The sequence below is a fragment of the Panthera onca genome, chromosome F1 (genome assembly GCF_046562875.1).
Source record: "Panthera onca isolate mPanOnc1 chromosome F1, mPanOnc1 haplotype 2, whole genome shotgun sequence".
NCBI lineage: Eukaryota > Metazoa > Chordata > Mammalia > Carnivora > Felidae > Panthera > Panthera onca.
In genome coordinates this window covers 44,078,734-44,095,207 of record NC_138355.1, presented here as the reverse complement: position 1 = coordinate 44,095,207, position 16,474 = coordinate 44,078,734, and the positions used below count along the sequence as shown (strand labels likewise).

General features: G+C 47.3%; 1 protein-coding gene across 2 annotated transcripts in view; it reads left to right on the top strand.

Moving 5' to 3' along the window:
* Nucleotides 1-7,955: 7,955 nt before the first annotated feature.
* The window catches only part of KDM5B (lysine demethylase 5B), an 81,174-nt gene continuing 72,655 nt past the window's right edge, over nucleotides 7,956-16,474 (top strand). The window contains exon 1 of one of the 2 annotated variants that reach the window (XM_060644109.3): nucleotides 7,956-8,318. In XM_060644109.3, coding sequence (XP_060500092.1) covers nucleotides 8,115-8,318 — 204 coding nt within the window. In that variant the 5' untranslated portion in view covers nucleotides 7,956-8,114. Of the gene's footprint in view, nucleotides 8,319-8,606; nucleotides 9,036-16,474 lie in introns of those variants that run through there. The other variant, XM_078440783.2, reaches the window with a different exon arrangement.

Here is a 16,474-nt window from a genome sequence, read left to right as displayed (position 1 = left end):
ATTCTCCTGTCATCTATTCTCCACATGGCAGTCAGAGAGACCTTTTTTTTTTTTTTTTTAAATTTTTTTTTTCAACGTTTTTTATTTATTTTTGGGACAGAGAGAGACAGAGCATGAATGGGGGAGGGGCAGAGAGAGAGGGAGACACAGAATCGGAAACAGGCTCCAGGCTCCGAGCCATCAGCCCAGAGCCTGACGCGGGGCTCGAACTCACGGACCGTGAGATCGTGACCTGGCTGAAGTCGGACGCTTAACCGACTGCGCCACCCAGGCGCCCCAGAGAGACCTTCTAAAATTGCAAATCAAATGCTATCCCTCCCTGGCCTACAATTCTCCAATGACTTGTGGCTGAAAGTAAGATGAAACCCAAACTCCTGACCATGGCCTACAAGATCCTGTCTGATCTAGCCCTTTGCCTGCCTCTTCGACTTCATCTCCCCCGACCCATTGGCTTTCTTGGGGGGAGGAGCGTCATCCCTTGGACATTTCAAGCTCTTTGCGGACTCAGGTCTCCATATATGGTACTCCTCTTCTTGGAACTATCTTCTGTAAGGTCTCAAGAGCCATCTTCTTCCCAACATTCAAATGTGAGCCCAGATGCTCTTCCTGCCTGCAGTCACTGTGCCTAAAGTAGCCACTCACCACGCCTCCCACCCAGCCTCCCATCACTCCATCACATATCCTGTTCTCCTTAGCATTGATTTCTACCAGAAACCATCTTACCTGTATGTGTTTATTGTCTGTCTCTATCCACTAGACTAGAATATAAGTCCTTGAAAGGCGGGGACTTCGTTTGATTCAATGCTATGTCTACAGCACTTTGCATAGTAATTGGCCCAGAGAACATGCTCGACGAGTATTTATAAACTCACTAATTGTCAGGCATTATGTGACAACGGTGAGTGACCATGTATTTCTTCAACAAACACTGTGCTAGGTGTCAGGGACACCTCAGTGCCAGGACTGTGCGGTGTACCAGGGGTGGGCAATATGTGGGTGATGGTTAAGAGCACAGATTCTGGACTCAGACAGCCTGGGCAGAACCTGGTTCTGCTAAACTTCTTGGCTATGTGACCTTGGCTAAGTGACTCAGCCTCTCTGAATCCCAGTCCTTCATCTAGAAAATGAAGATTAAAATGATGCCCATTCTCAAGGGTTCTTAAGAAGATTTTAAGAGATCATTCACACAAAAATGCATAGCACATGGCAAACATTCAATAAATGTTAGCTTTTTTATTATAAGGAACAAGTATCATTTTCAACCATGACGGCACTGTCTTCTTTTCCCTCATATCTGGGAGGTCCGCCTAACTTTAATTCCTAAGCCTTCACCCCAATTTTACTTGTAGATTCTTACACTGATGCACAGCACTTTGAGAACCTTTCCATAGCTTGTCATTTGATTTCCGCTTCTCTGAGGGCTTTAGAGGAGGCAAAAAGTTGAGGGAGGGAGGAAATATTAAAAAGCAAGGACACCCCCCAGGTCCCTCATCAACATTGCAGTTATGAGTCGGCCATCTATGACACTGTGCTTGTTGCTATCGTATGTCCTGGGTGTGGGCTCCAGACTTTGCTGGAAGTCAGAGTTCTCCTTTAAGCCTAGGAGGCTGAACCTGACCCACAGGGTAGGGATGGAGCAGGAGCCCACCTCCATTCCACCATTTCTCTCTGGGTGCCTCAGCTAGTGCTCCCTTGGCAACCATTGTTCTTTCTGAAGGTCTGAAGTGCATCATCCCCCTAGCCTCTCCAGAGCAGGTGACTCCACACAGAACATGGTCTGATCACAAGCTTATTTGATTGGCTCACACACTTTTTTTTAAAAAAAAAATTTGTTTGAAGATTGAATATGTAGAAACTAGGGGAACTTGGGGCGCCTGGGTGGCTCAGTCGGTTAAGCACCCAACTTTGGCTCAGGTCGTGATCTCACAGTTTGCGGTTCGAACGCTCCTTCGGGCTCTGTGCTGACAGCTCAGAGCCTGGAGCCTGGAGCTTCAGATTCTGTGTGTGTCTCTCTCTCTGTCCCTCTCCTGTTTGTGCTCTGTCTCTGCCTCTCAAAAAAGTGAATAAACATTATATGCTAACTGATGTGGATGTAAATTTAAAAAAATAAAATTAAAAAAACGAATAAACGTTAAAAAAATTAAAAATTAAGGGAGCTTGCATAAAAACCTAGACTTTTGGCCTCTCTTGAAAAATTGCAACTTGCTGCCACCCTGGCCTGATTAGTGATGGCCCTGGTAGCCAGACGTGCATTCTCAGTTTCCTACTCTACCTGGTTGACTTTCCTCATTTACCTTGCCCCCTGTAGGCATTTGAGCCTTTGGCCACTGCTCCAAGTCAGGTCTTGGGAGACTGAAAGACCATGCTAGATCCTGGTTTTATACCAGGCACCTGTCTGGGATAAGGTGCTAAAAATATGAGGCACAAAGTGATCCCTGGGGTTCAAGTGCTGTGGTCAGGGGTAGGAGGAAAATGAATCGGTTGCAATGAAAAACAGACGGAAGAGAAAAGAGCTGATGACTGATTTTGTATATGATGTAGTCCATATTCTGGAGGACTTACAGAAGACATGAAGGGGGAGGGGCAGTGGCCAAAATGTAAGATTATACGGGTACCAGTAGAGAAAACTCACTGCTTGGTCTAGATCATCTTGAAAGCTGCCCACTCAGCACAAAAAACTAGCTACAGAGCAGCATTTTTCAAACTGAGGCCGCAATCCGTTCATGGGTTATAAAACCAGCTTCATGGGTCTCGATCAGCATGTTTGTGTATCACTGTGTAAGGGCCAGTAACGTTTTGTGAAACTTTTGTGAAACTCTTGGTATATAAACAAAAGTACTGGAGCTCACAGTCAAGAAGTGTGAAGCCACTGAGGCTTAGGGGAGAAATGGATACATGTTGGCAGGTTAAGGGGCAGCGGGTGTGAGATTCTCAGCTTTAGAGAAATCGCCTTGATGTTTGGGGATGATCAACGGCTTTAGGATCATCATTCTAGTCCTAACGCTGTTATTATCTGTGTGGCTTTGGCTAATTAACCTTTCCGAGTCTTAATTTCTCCATCTGAAAGGCGATGACACTGAAACCCCCCTACCTCATAGTGTTGATACGTCTAAGAGACTACTGGCCCCCAGCCACCGACCCTGTCTTATTCATGTTAGAACAGTATTTCAGGTTGTTCATATATCACCCCTTCCTTCCAGGGGAGAGAAGAAAGAATTACCATTTAGCATTTAGCGTGTCTGACCCTGTGTTGGCCACTCAACCGGATTTGGTCAACACTGAATTTCAAATGAGCATAGGAGATTCGGTAGGGCTTCCAGAAGTTCTGACATAATTAGCGTAGAAGCCATTTTCTTTGTGTTGGAAGACTTTCATCTTGGACACAGAGAATTCCAAACATTCCAACTATCCAAGGCCATAGGGCATGCTGCGAGGGGTGCCCCAGTCCAGAGACCTTAGTTGGGGTGGTGGCGCCCCAGGATGAACAGGGAACGTGAATTTCCCTCTGCCTCTCAGCTTCTCTGCACAAGGTTGCTCTGAGAAAGAGTCTAGGGCCTCTAAAGTGGTCCAACCAGAAGGGGAGGAAACACCCTGAAGCCCTGTGTGGGTAACTCTGCCCCTCCCCACCCCATGGGCAGGGCTGGCCACACACCGTGGGAACTGCCCCACTTGCCAGTGTCTGTTGGAGGCTCCCTGGGGACGGGGCCCAGGCAAGGGCCTAGCTCCTGGGCCTCACACCCTTCACACTCAGGTCAACCAAAGCGCTGAACCCTGGATCCCCTTGGTCTGAGTCAGCAGAGAAGGGATCCCAGAACTGGGGAGGAAGAAAACATGGGAAGGAGGAGAAGATGGGGATTTAGTTATCAGGTGTCTCCCCAGGATCCAGACCCAACTTCCCAGGGACAGAAGCCCAGAGATGAGACCCTTGTCGTGGGATGAGCTGATCTGAAAAGACAGTCCCCACAGCTGGGGGTAGGGCAGAATAGGGAACACAGAAGTCCCACACAAGAGACAAGTCTAGCAGAGGAGGAGGGTTTGCTGGTTCCTGGGAAACGAGCATGGCAGGGAATGGGGGAAGATGGGTTTATCCCACTATGTGGGCTCCCCCATCCCCCACATACTGATGTATTGTGAGATCTCTTCCTGCTTCACCTGAGCAACCAGATGCTTCTCCTGTCCTGTCCAAAGCTCCATCCTCAGCCAGTAGGAGCTACAGACACTCAAGGCCACTTCCCTTCCCCTTGAACAAATATTTGTGAAGTTTCTCCCACGTGCCTGGTGCTAGGGCTAGAGACCATTACTCCTTCCCTCCAGCGGCTCCAATCCGGAGGAGAGGCGGGTGTGAGGGAAGAGGGCAGTGTTAAAAAGACAAATCCCGAGTTATGATTGCAGTAACAGAGAGTAGTAACGAGACGCTGTGGGAGTACACGAAATAAATAAAACAGGGAGGCCAAACAGGCTGCAGCTCATCTCGAGATCTCATGGACTGTGGGTTTCCACAGGGGACATCTGACACCAAACATTCCAGGACACCAAAAGTGGTGGGGGAGAGAGAAGATGGCATTGAATCGGAGGAGCTGAGACAAACTGTGAAGTCTGAGGAAAGGCCCGTGCACTGGGGAAATTGGGGGGAAGGGAGAAAGAGAGGAGAGGATCAGCAGGGCTGGGAAGGGAAGGGTGGTGTGAGAAGGGGTGCAGTGTTTGGAGGGCGCAGACACTGGGGGTTCGGGGCGGAAGGCAGGCGCACCGCAGACACCCGGAGCCCGGGAGAGTGGTCGGAGGCCGCGGGCTGCGGAGGGGGTGGAGAGCGGCCCCTACACGTGCGCTACGTGCTGCGCGGGCCACCGCCCCCTCCCAGGCTGCTGGGGAGCCGGGCCGGCCCTCTGTCCCGGAGCCCCGTCCCCCGGGAGAGCGCGGGGGACTGGCGGCTGGAGGTGGGAGGGGAAGGGAGAAAGTGGCTCCCCTAGTTCGCAACCCTGGAGCGTGGTCGTCCCGTCGCCGAGACCGGAAGGAACGCGGGGAGCGCCTCATCACCAGCCGGGCGGATCTAGGGGCGAAGGCTGCAGATCTGGGGCGCAGGCCGGGGGCGGGGCGGGCTCGCGGAGTGAGGCCTGCGGACGGAGGGGGCGGATGAGGACGGAGCCCCCTGAGGATGTGTCCAAAGGATCTGGGGCAGCACAAATAGGGGTAGTTTGGGGAACGGCGGCCCGGGTGGGGCGGAGTGTTGTCCAAAAGTAAGGAGGGGGTTCCTGGAGACGTGGCACTCGGAGCGGGGCTTGGTTCCGCTCCGGCTGCCTGGGCTCCAACCCCGCTCTCCCCGAGCAAGCCAAACCGGACCCCGCCCAGGCCTCGCTCCCAAGGCCTCCGGGAGATCCAGCCCCGGGACCTCCGAGCCGGGGTTGCCCAGGTCCGGCCTCTGGGGCGTCCGGCCAGCCCCAGACGAGACAATGCGGCCCCGGCCCCGCCCCCGGAGGCTGATGCGGCCCTGGCCTTGGCCAATCACTGCCTGTGGCTAGGCTCTTTAAAAAAAGAAGAGCCGGCCGCGGTGTGGCTGTCAGCTGGGGAGGGATCCCTCCGCCCATGTAAACACACATCATAAAGGGCAAGGGAAGCGTCTTCTGCGGGGCGGGGGGAGTTGTCGCCTTCCCGGAGAGCCCTCTGGGTCCCTAGGTTCCCCTGACTACCCTGGCAACCGCCCCCTCCCTCAACGTCACATCGGGTCCTCGGGGAGCCAAACAGCTGCTGCCAGATCTGGGAGCAACAAAATCTCATCACTTAGGGTCAATACCGGAAATGGAGAGAGCTTGGGAGTTGGGAGCGTGAGGGAGTTCTAGTACACGGCTGAGGATTGGGAAAGATTATCCCAGGCTCATTCTTCCTGTGCACCTCAGTTAATAGTCATTACTGATACAAGTCTAGAATTTTTCTCAAAGTTATACTTCTCCGGCTTGAAGGATGCCAATGTTAAGTGTGAAAATAATCTTGACGTTCTCCCAGGAAAGAGCACATGACAGGAAATCAACTGCAGCAAAACCCTCAAAAGCAAATACACCCATGGCAAAGAGCAGCAACGATTCTTCTCCCCAACATTTTATTATGGAAGAATTTAAAATATTCAGCAAAGTTAAAAAAATTTTGCAGCAAATTCCTCTACACCCACCACTTAGGTTCTACCATTGACATTTTATTATAATTTTATCTCATCTCTATCTTACATTGATGACTTTTTCTCTAGTAGGATGCCAGCTGCCCCTTGGCTTAAGTCTCCGTTGCAGTGGGGAGCAAAAAAGGTTTATGTAGGTCCGAAGCCCTAGAGAGCCAAGAAAAGGAGTACCTTCTGCAAGGCCCTTTTTAAACAGTTTAAACATGGGGCCCCAAAACATGGGGCCAAGTATCTCTGGGAAGAGTTTGTTGAAGAGGAGGCTTCTCTCCTCCCCACGTTTTAACTTGAAGAACCCTTAAGGATAAGAGAGACTTCTTTCATCTAGGTGAATCTGAAAACAGAGCTAGGACGCTGTTGGTCCAAATAATACTTCCATAGGTTTGGCTGCTTTCTGGATGAAAGAGATCTTTTTAGTGTTGAGGTCCTACTTGTTAAATTTCCTCTCCCCCCTTTCCTGGGCAGGACACTAGGCACTCACCCTACATACACACACCCCACCCATGCCTCAAAAATGTTCTCATCTTTTAAAATTACTTAACCTCTCTGTGCCTCCATTGCTTGCTCTGCAAAATAGGGGTAATAGTAGTACCTACCCAACGGGATGGTTGTGTAGATTCAATGAGCTAATACACAAATACACGCAAAGCATTTACAACAATGCTTTCACACAGTATTAGATTAGCATTAGATAATTAATAGCTATCAGTCATATGCTAATAACTCTAGATTTACATCTCTATTTCTGATCTCTCCCCTTCGGATTTATACTATTCAGCCTGTTGGATATTTCCAACTGTACCGAAGACACGTCAAACTCAACATATCCAGAAGTGAACACATGATCTCCCTCCTCATTTATATAATCTCTGGAAATGCATTGGCAATGCCCGTGCACCAGCAACCATTCAGGCAAGTACCTAGACACCTGAATCACCCTGGATACCTTAGTGTCCTTCCCCAATTTATCACTATGTCCTAATTTTATCTCCTACATTTGCATGCATTCTTCCGAATGAATAGCACTGCTGCCTTAATTTAGGCACCATAGTTTCTCAACTGGATTGTTTTTAAAGTCTTTGGCTTCTCTCACACTCAACCTGGCCATTATTTTGCTCCCGGACCACTCTTTTCTCTGTAACACCTCTCATTCCAAAAGCTAGAGTCTCTATCACTTGTTAACTGTGTGAATTTGGGCAAATTGCTTAAACAACCTGTGCCTCACTGTCCTTATTTGTAAAATGGAAGTAAGAGTACCTGCCTCAAAGGGTTGTTGTGTAGATTAAATGATTAATTATGCAAAGCACTTAGAACAGTGCCCAGGATATGCAAGTGCTCAAGAGTGTTAGCTTATTATTAACATTATAACTAGTGTTTTCTCACCTCCATTTTGTTCTTACTTTCAAGCCGGTCCCCCTACTAGAAAATCCTTCCCCATTATGCCAAATACCTTCGGCCCCTCCCCAGGTTTTACTAAGTGTATATACTTCTGTCATGGCACCTACCACAGTGTACTGACATGACTGATATAATCCATTTATGTGTCCGATCTTCTCCACCAGAGTATTAACTTCTTGAGGGAAGGGACTCTGGCACGTAGTAAATGGTCAATAAATGTTAGCTCAACTGGACCGTAAGGATCAACTTCATCCCGAGGCCGAAGGCCCGGGCCCCGCCCGATTCGGGGGCGGGGCCGGGAGCTCGGCGCGGGGTGGGGGTGGGTGGGGGTGGGGGTGGGACTCTTTTTCCTCGCCGTGGCGGCGGAGGCGCACGGCGTGGGTTAGCGGCAAGACGTCGTCGGAGGAAGGCTGAAAAAGCCCAAGGTGCTGCCGTTGCTAGTACAAGTCGGACTTGCCGTTGCCGGAGTCGCGTCTGCACCCGTCTCGGACCCAGCGCAGCCCGCCGCCGCGGTTCCGGAGCCCACCCTGCCCTCGCCCGTGCCCGACCCGCGGTGATGGAGCCGGCCACCGCGCTGCCCCCGGGCCCGCGCCCGGCGCTGCCCCTCGGGGGCCCGGGCCCGCTGGGCGAGTTCCTGCCTCCCCCCGAGTGCCCGGTCTTCGAGCCCAGCTGGGAAGAGTTCGCGGACCCCTTCGCTTTCATCCACAAGATCCGGCCCATAGCCGAGCAGACTGGGATCTGTAAGGTGCGGCCGCCGCCGGTGAGTCACGCCGGCACCCCGGATCCTGCTCGCGGCTGGGGGAGGGAGGTAGGACGCGCGGGCCGGGGAGGCCCGAGGCGCGGGGGGCGGGGAGCGGGGGTCGCCTCGGAGGCCGCGTCAAGTTTGGGGCTGCCCCGGGGTCGGAGTTGAGGCCGGGGGAGGAGGACGGGGCTTCTTCAGGGTGGGAGATGAGGAGCGTGGGAGAGCGGGCGCTTCGGCGGTGCCACCCCGAGGGCCCCCGGGCGACGCGCGGCCCGAGCGGACGGGTGTGCGGCCCGGCCGGGGGTTCGGGTTCGGTTCCGGATGGAGTGGCGGTCGGGGTGGGCGAGGGGGTGCTTCCTGCCGGAGGCTGGCGGCGGCGCGGGCGAGGAGGGCGGGCGCCGGGCCCGGCGCTGCTCGGCGGGCCGGGGCTCGCCTCCTCCCCCGGGGTGCGGGGGTGTGTGCTGGGTGGGGGTGGGGGACTTGCGAGTTGTCGTGCGCGGAGGAAAGTTTTCAATATGGCGGCGGGAGCCCCTGGTCCTTTGTGTGGTGGCGGCGTCGGCCCGGAGCGGCCCTCACCTGGGCGCCCCACCCTGCGGGCCGGGGCACCCCCTTGCCCCCCGGGCTCCGGGCTTCCTGCTGTTCCCCGGGCCGGGCTCGAGGAGGGGGCGTCCAGCGCTGCCGGGGGGCGGGGAGGAGCCGCGGGGCCGGCCCCGGAGCCGAGGTGTTGTGGGGGGCGTAAGTGTGTGGGGGGCACTTGGGGGTGGTGGGGAGCAGGACCGGCGGCGGAGGGTCCGGGGCCCGCCCGGCCGCGCACACACCCGACTTCTGGCCCGGCCGCTCGGCTCCCCGGGGAGGTCTCGGCTGCCTTGGTGGGGTGGGGGGCGAGGCCGTGCGGTAGGGGGACATGTCAGACCGGGAGACCTGCGAAGCCTTAACGCGCACTTCCCGCGCCCCCCCCCCCCCCCAACCCCCGGAGGCTGAAATGCAGCCCCGCTTCAGCCCTGCGAGCCGTGCCTAAAGCGCCTCGGGCCTGGGGGCTGTGTGTGTGAGGGGTGGGGTGCTGCTGAAGTCATCCCTAACGGCTCCAACGTTGGCTCCAACGTTCGCTGAGGAGAGCCCGGCCGGCCCTCCGCTGGCCCCCACGCCCGCCCCCCACCCCCGGCTGGAACTGGGTGCGCGTCGACACCCCTGTTTTTTTGCCCACCTTGCGGATGGTCGGAGTCCGAGTTGGCCTAAAGGACGGTTGGACGGGCCGGGACCGTTGGGAAGGATGTTTAACTGCCTTTCCTACAGTTTAAGAATCTTCTCCCCACTCTTCCCCGCCCCCCACTCCACCCCCACTTCCACCCCCATTGGAGGAAGATTCCCCCCTCCCATCCCTTTCTTTCTTAAGCTCGCTCTTTGTAATGACATTTGGAGTTGCAGGGGTTCTATATGTAGTCATTAGGGTTTGGAAATCAGTTTTGAGGGAGATCTCTTAATACGTCGTTTCTCCCGTCTCCCTTCCCCCTCCCCCCAAAATTAAAACGCGGACACCATACTTTGGTTTTTCTTGGACAAGTTTGAAAATGAAGATGAAATCTATGCGGCAGAAAATAACTGGTCAGCTAGTATGGGGGAAATGTTTGAAAATAGAGCCATTTCTCTCAAGTGGACAAGGTTGATTCTTGTTGCTTAAGGGACGTGCATTTCTTCTAGAGTGCACAGGGGCCTGCAGAAGTTACAGCCGGAGCTGATTAGAGCCAAGGTTTTAATTCTTGAAGAATAGGTCATGTTTCAGACATTTAGCAGTTTAGTTTTATGTCATGTGCTAGGAAGGGTGAGTGTGGATATTGTACATTTGCATTAGTGGGATTTTATTCAGAAATGAGGCAACTTGATTAAGTTCTTGGTAACCAAAATGTGTGAAGTCTGGTTCCTGGGAGTGAGAGTTGTCCTCCATGTTGGTATTGTGGTGTACAAGGGCTGGGGTAAACCCTTTATCTTACTTTCTTACTCTGTGCCTTTCCTAGGGTGCTTTCCCAGAAAGATAGTGTTGGCTCTGGTTAGGTTTGGCTACCCATTTCCTCATCTTGGCTAGGATAGGAATAGTAAGCTTTACAAAATGTGTGCTCATGTTGCCTTTTCCCATTCTGAATGTCAGACAGACATGATGGCCACCATTTTGTATTGAGAGTAGTACATTCTACTGCCTGAGGAAGGGTGTTAAAGAGGCACAAATAACCTACAAACACAACCAGTGCTCTGTTTTGGAGACCTCCTTTGTGTGAGGGGGGCTTTCTTCGTCCTTTGTTTAACAAAACTCCTGTGCCAAATGGAAAGAGTTTGTTGTTGATATAACCACAAAAAGGGAAATCTTTCCAGAAGTTGTAGCTCTTGAAGAAGGGTCTTGTTGGAACAAAGGTTTCTTAAGAGATGTAAACAGTCTTTGTTTCAGAAACTGTTTTGTTTTAGGAAGCTGTGAACAAGTGGTTTCATATAGTTGAAATAAAGCAACGACAAAAAAAATAAGAGGTACGAAATACTGTCCAAGGCCATGGCTGTATAATGCCTGTGTTCTAGATGATTTTTGTTTGCTAATTTTTTGGAATACAAGTGGCTGTGTTAAAATGGAGATTGGGTCTGTTGGTATTTGTCCGTTGGGAGGTTAGGGGAAGAATTGTAAAGCACTTCCATTTCCTTTTGTTCTTATCTTTGTATCTTTAATTAATGGTATGTACATAGTTTCAGTTTATAGCTGCTTTCTGTAAGGGTCCTAAACTGCTTTCCTTTGAAAACTTGGGGTTCACAGAAATTTGTGAAAATATGGTAAGGTAAATGTGATAAAGGATAATAAATCAAGAAGACTGCTAAATCCGGAGTTAAAAGTTTAAAGAGGGAAATAAATGTTTTTCAAATTACATCGAGCATGTAGGATAACCAGGCTTGTTTCCTGGGCTTAAAAATTTTTTTTTTAAGTTTACAATTAATCTGACCTCTGGTTTTGCTACCTTTAAAATGCGCATTTTCATTTCCTCTTGATGTACTTAGATGTCTTTTTAAGGACAGATCTTCCGTGCCGCTATGTGGTGTTTGGAAATGATTAATTTTAGGAGTGTAACTATTAGGCAAAAAATAGTTGGCTGCTCAGTAAATACTTTTTTGAGTCTCCCAAGTTTGATCGGAATATATTTGATGGCTTTAATAACTTTCTTTGTTGCCCTCAAATGTCTAACATTTGGCCACAGATAGACAGATTCCACAAATTTCTTCTGTGGCAGTGTCCAAAAATCAGGGATTTAAATCAAACCCCAGATGGCACAGTAGACACATTTTTTTCAACTTTAACTTCCTGTGGGTCATTGGTTTGATCCCTTCATTTTATAGCTAAAGTGTAATACTCTCAAATGTTTTAATATAGTCAGCGTCTTTGAGTAGGCCTGCTGGTTCTACCATTAGGAACAGGGTGGAACTTAAATACACATTTCTTTGTATGGTTAGAGGTGTTAATGATACGGAGCTCATTTACTCTCATTCCAGCCTATCAATCTCCTTAATTTTAGGTTTGATTGACTTTGGCCTAACCCTCTCTGTTTTCCCATTTCCTTTGGTGTCACAGTATTTTTCTCTGGTTGTGATTCTTTGGCCACCTTAGACCCGCTTAACATTTGGAGAAAAGGCTTATCAATGGAAACATCCTTGAATGAAGGAAGAACTTCTAATGACTACTGAAAAATAACAGCTTTATTTAGATATAATTCATATACCATACAATTCATCAATTTAAAATGTTTTTAGTTGTAGTTTTAAGTAGTTACAGAGTTGTAAAACCATCACCACAATCAATGTTAGGACATTTTCATCACCCCCAAAAGAAACCCTGTACCCACTTGTATCTGCCTTTTAGGACAAACGTAGGACTATACTGCTCAGAAGAAAAACTTTTTTCCTCACTTAGTAGGAGGTTGGATTAAGTCCTACAGATGTAGTTCGAAAGTGCTTTAAACAAAGCAAAAACAAACTTCATTTGTTATAGTTTTTGAATGGGCGTTTAGTTAAATTTGATCTTACCAGTGGTAAATTGTAAATTGGTCACACTAGGAGCCACAGACCTATTCACCTAGCTGTAATTTTGTTGACCTAATCAACAAAATTAATAGGCTTTTAGAATAGAATGTGAGCGATATTACAAATACATGAGGCAGTTTAAGATTCACACCCCCATGGGAAAAATTTCCCTACCAGTGATTACAGGACTTGTTTTTAAACATGCAGCCTAAATCTCTTTAAAGAGCAAAATAAATAGAGAATTGCCTTTGAAAAGTGTTAACTAAATGTGTTAAAGCTAGGGTTTGAATTCTTCTGTTACTGAGATACAATAATAAGAAAAATTAGGGAAAATTTGTTAGCTCTCAGTTTCATTCTTTGTCTCTCTCAGGTGCTTGAATTTTCTTTATGGTATGTTGGCTTAAACTTAAAAGTATTTCTGGTTGATAGAGGAACAGAACTCATTTATTTGTTTACTTTGGGGCACAAAAACAGTTCAAGATGCTTAGGATACTTTAATAGGCAGACAGAAATCTTCCAGGGAGAGAATTTTCTTTTAGAAAGGAAAAAAAAAAAGGGGCGCCTGGGTGTCTTGGTAGGTTAAGCGTCCGACTTCGGCTCAGGTCATGATCTCACGGTCTGTGAGTTCAAGCCCCGCGTCGGGCTCTGTGCTGACAGCTCAGAGCCTGGAGCCTGTTTCCGATTCTGTGTCTCCCTCTCTCTCTGCCCCTCCCCTGTTCATGCTCTGTCTCTCTCTGTCTCAAAAATAAATAAACGTTAAAAAAAAAAAAGAAAGGAAAAAAAATATGGTAAACTATTTGATAAAAAATTTGACTCTGGTTTATGTGCTGTAAATGGGATCTTTTTCTAGACTGTTGTAACCTCTTGTTGTCTTAATTGGACCCCATTAAAAGTTGGCTGTAGAAGAGGATAAAGGGAAAACTCGTGCCCCCACTCCCACCCCCCCCATGAAAGTGCTAATTAGGGTCCTAGATTTTAAGGTTCCAGGAAGCCTACTTGTGTACCTCTTTCCAAAGGCCATATATAGGTTTTTAAAAACCAGGAACCCAGAAGATCTTTGCTTTCTTCCTTGTACAGACCTTTCCGTTTGATTTGTGTTGATCTGGTGGTGTGATGTTTTTTCTTCCTTGCTAAGATACTCTCTGGAGATTATGCTAATATACCTTTTTTAAGTGCAGAAGATCATTGCCAACCTCAAAAAAAGTTAAGTGGAATAAATACTGGGAATTGAGGGGCTGTCTATACTTTTGTTTCTGAAATTTTTGTTGAGTTTGGGTCACTTGAAGAGGAATCACTAGAGGCAGTGTTGAGTCCCTTTGGGGTAAGTGGGTGGGTAGAGTGGTACTTTGGGAGAGCCATGTCGCTGGGCTTCTCCCATTTTGCTTTATATTACTTAAAGTTTGAGAAACTTGTAACTGGGTTTTAAAGTCTGATTTGTGAGAAACTTGTTTGAGATGTAAGAATTGTATGCTGCGTACAAGGATTTTTTTTGTTAACAGCTGTGTCTTAGCATGGAATTAAAGACAAAAATTAGATGAGATGTTACCTTTGTACATCTCCACAAGTTCTTCCAAAAATGCTTTTTCTGTCATTAACTATTAGATGATTTGTATAATGAAGGTGCTTTTTACAACTCCCAAGTTTATGAACCAGACTAATGAGGAAAAGCTGCCTCCAGGGCAGTGAGACCTTTCTGTTCCATAATTGTGTGATGTTTGGAACAAAAATGTGGAATTTGACTAAATGCATTCTTAGGAGTCCTTTTTTTTTTTTTTTTTTTTTTTTTTTTTAACATTCAAATCTTTCCTTGTAGACCATTGCTCTTAAAGCATCATTACCTTACACCTTTAGACGTGGCCTAGAGTCATCTCATCTGTTTATCTTTTTTTTTTTTTTTTCCACGTAAACTTTCTTTCTGGATATAAAGATTACTTTGCTGTACCAGAGCCATCACTTCAAGAGTTCAAATGAAAATTCTTCTATTAAAATATTCAAGCATTCACAAAAACATAGAGAATATAATCCCTTTAGCTATTTTCCTGGATATAGGAGAGCAGAAAACAGAGTAGCAGCAGTGGGGTTGAGGGTAAGCTAGTGACCTTTAGTTGTAAAGAACAACTTGGCTTAGCTTTTGTTTTATTCAGGGAACGAGTGAGATTTGGGCAGTTAGGAATGAGGTTTCTAGCCTGTAGTGAAAGTGGTCACCTTGCCCAATTAGGATAGGGATCGTATTTCTCAGTTTTTAAAAAATTTAAGTTTTTTATTTATTTAATCTCTACACCCAGCATGGGGCTTGAACTCATGACCCTGAGATCAAGAGTTGTGTGCTCTTCTGACTGAGCCAGCCAGGTGATCCTGTATTTCTCAGTTTTAAACAGCGGCTTCATTCCTTTATTACACATTTGTTGGAACCTGTGCAGAAACTTGACCGTCTTCAGGCCAACTCTTGGCATCCAGAAGTTTGATGGCAGTAGTTGGAGTTAGGTGGTGGTTGGAGGGCATTCTCCACAACCATCTTTCCGTTCTCTATTTGCCCATTTTCTTTATCTATCTGCTAGACTATCTCAATAGAGCTGGGAGTCAGGAGTAACCAAAAAAGTAGAGTTAAGTCCCTTTCTGGAAAAGAAGTTTTAAGGAAAGGAGAATCAAAAGGGTCTAATGAGTTGTTGGTTAGGTTGTTAGGTTCACTTTTCTGTTTAGAATGGTAGTGTTTGACTTTCAACCTTGATGGCGCAGTGTCTGTTGTAGCAGAATTGCTGATTAAGATTTCTGTGGTATCAAAAGTTTAAAAGGAACAATTTAAAAATCAGGTCATTGAAAAATATTTTCTGTCAATAACCCCTTAAAATCTAATTGCTTTTCCCACCGAAATAGTAACTTAATTTCTCAGATGGGAAACTAGTTAAACAACACCAGGCAGAAGATCACATAATGAATGGCTTTTTAGTACTTGTCGATTCCATTTCACTTGGTAATGTGTTATTTTACAATAGATGTGAAATTTAAGGAATATTTTGCATGGGTGAAAATAAGCTTTATCAAGGGGCGTGTATGTGGATTATTACTTTTTAAAAGTCTATACTTTTATTATGTAAAGGAAGGGATATGGTGTTTCTAGATTTTAAAAAATAAATGAGTAGAGTCTTGACTCTAATTCCATCATGACCTTGGACAATGTCATTTTTCTTCCAACGTATGCCTTCTCATCTGCTGTAAGGGGATCTGACACTGACCTAGGGCTGCTGTCCAGATTAATTAATTGATGGATTGCGAGGAGCTTAAATCCCAAAGCTTTATTTGCTCACTGCTAAGAAGAGTATGGGGACAGATTTAGTGAGACAAGGGTTAGTGCCAAATACATATCCCTCCTTTTCCCCTACAGTGAAGGGATTTTTAAAGAGTGAAACTTGAAAAGTGAAAAACTAGCTTCAGAACTACAGTATATAGAATGTAATTCTTCTCCTGGCCTAGGTAGAAGCTTGTCTTTACTTATTAATTTATTTATTTTCCTAGATATTTCAAAAATTGGTGAGATTTTAAAAAATTAGTGAGGGGGCACCTGGGTGGCTCAGTTGGTTGAGCCTTTGACTCTTGATTTCAGCTCAGGTCATGGATCCCTGCGTCGCATCAGGTTCCGCGTTGAGGGTAGAGCTTGCTTGGGATTCTCTCTCTGCCTCTGTCCCTCTCCCCCGGCTTGTGCATGCTTGCTCTTCCCCTTCTCTCTAAAAAAAATAAAAATAAAAAAATTAGTGGTATCAAAATCTTTTTCAAGTAGAGCTGTTATGTTATTTCAGAAAATTTGCAGGTTCACGTGTTATGTGTGTGTTGTGTACTGTGTGTATATAGGCAGGAGTTTGTATTTGGTGAGCTTTGTGTTAAGAGATGTTTAAAATTATTTTAATTTCTCTTAGTATGAGATGGCTGTGATGCTGTTGAAGCCCTACAAATGGAGGACGTTATATCTTACCTAACAATTTAAATAATGCCAATGCTAGCTAGATAGGAAATTGAGTTAGTACATTGAGTCTTTAATATTCCACAATTATTTTACTTATAAAGTGGTGAGAGAAGTAAAAGAGGTGGCAGGGAAAATGTTTATTTTGATCCTCAGGACAGAGCCAGATTAT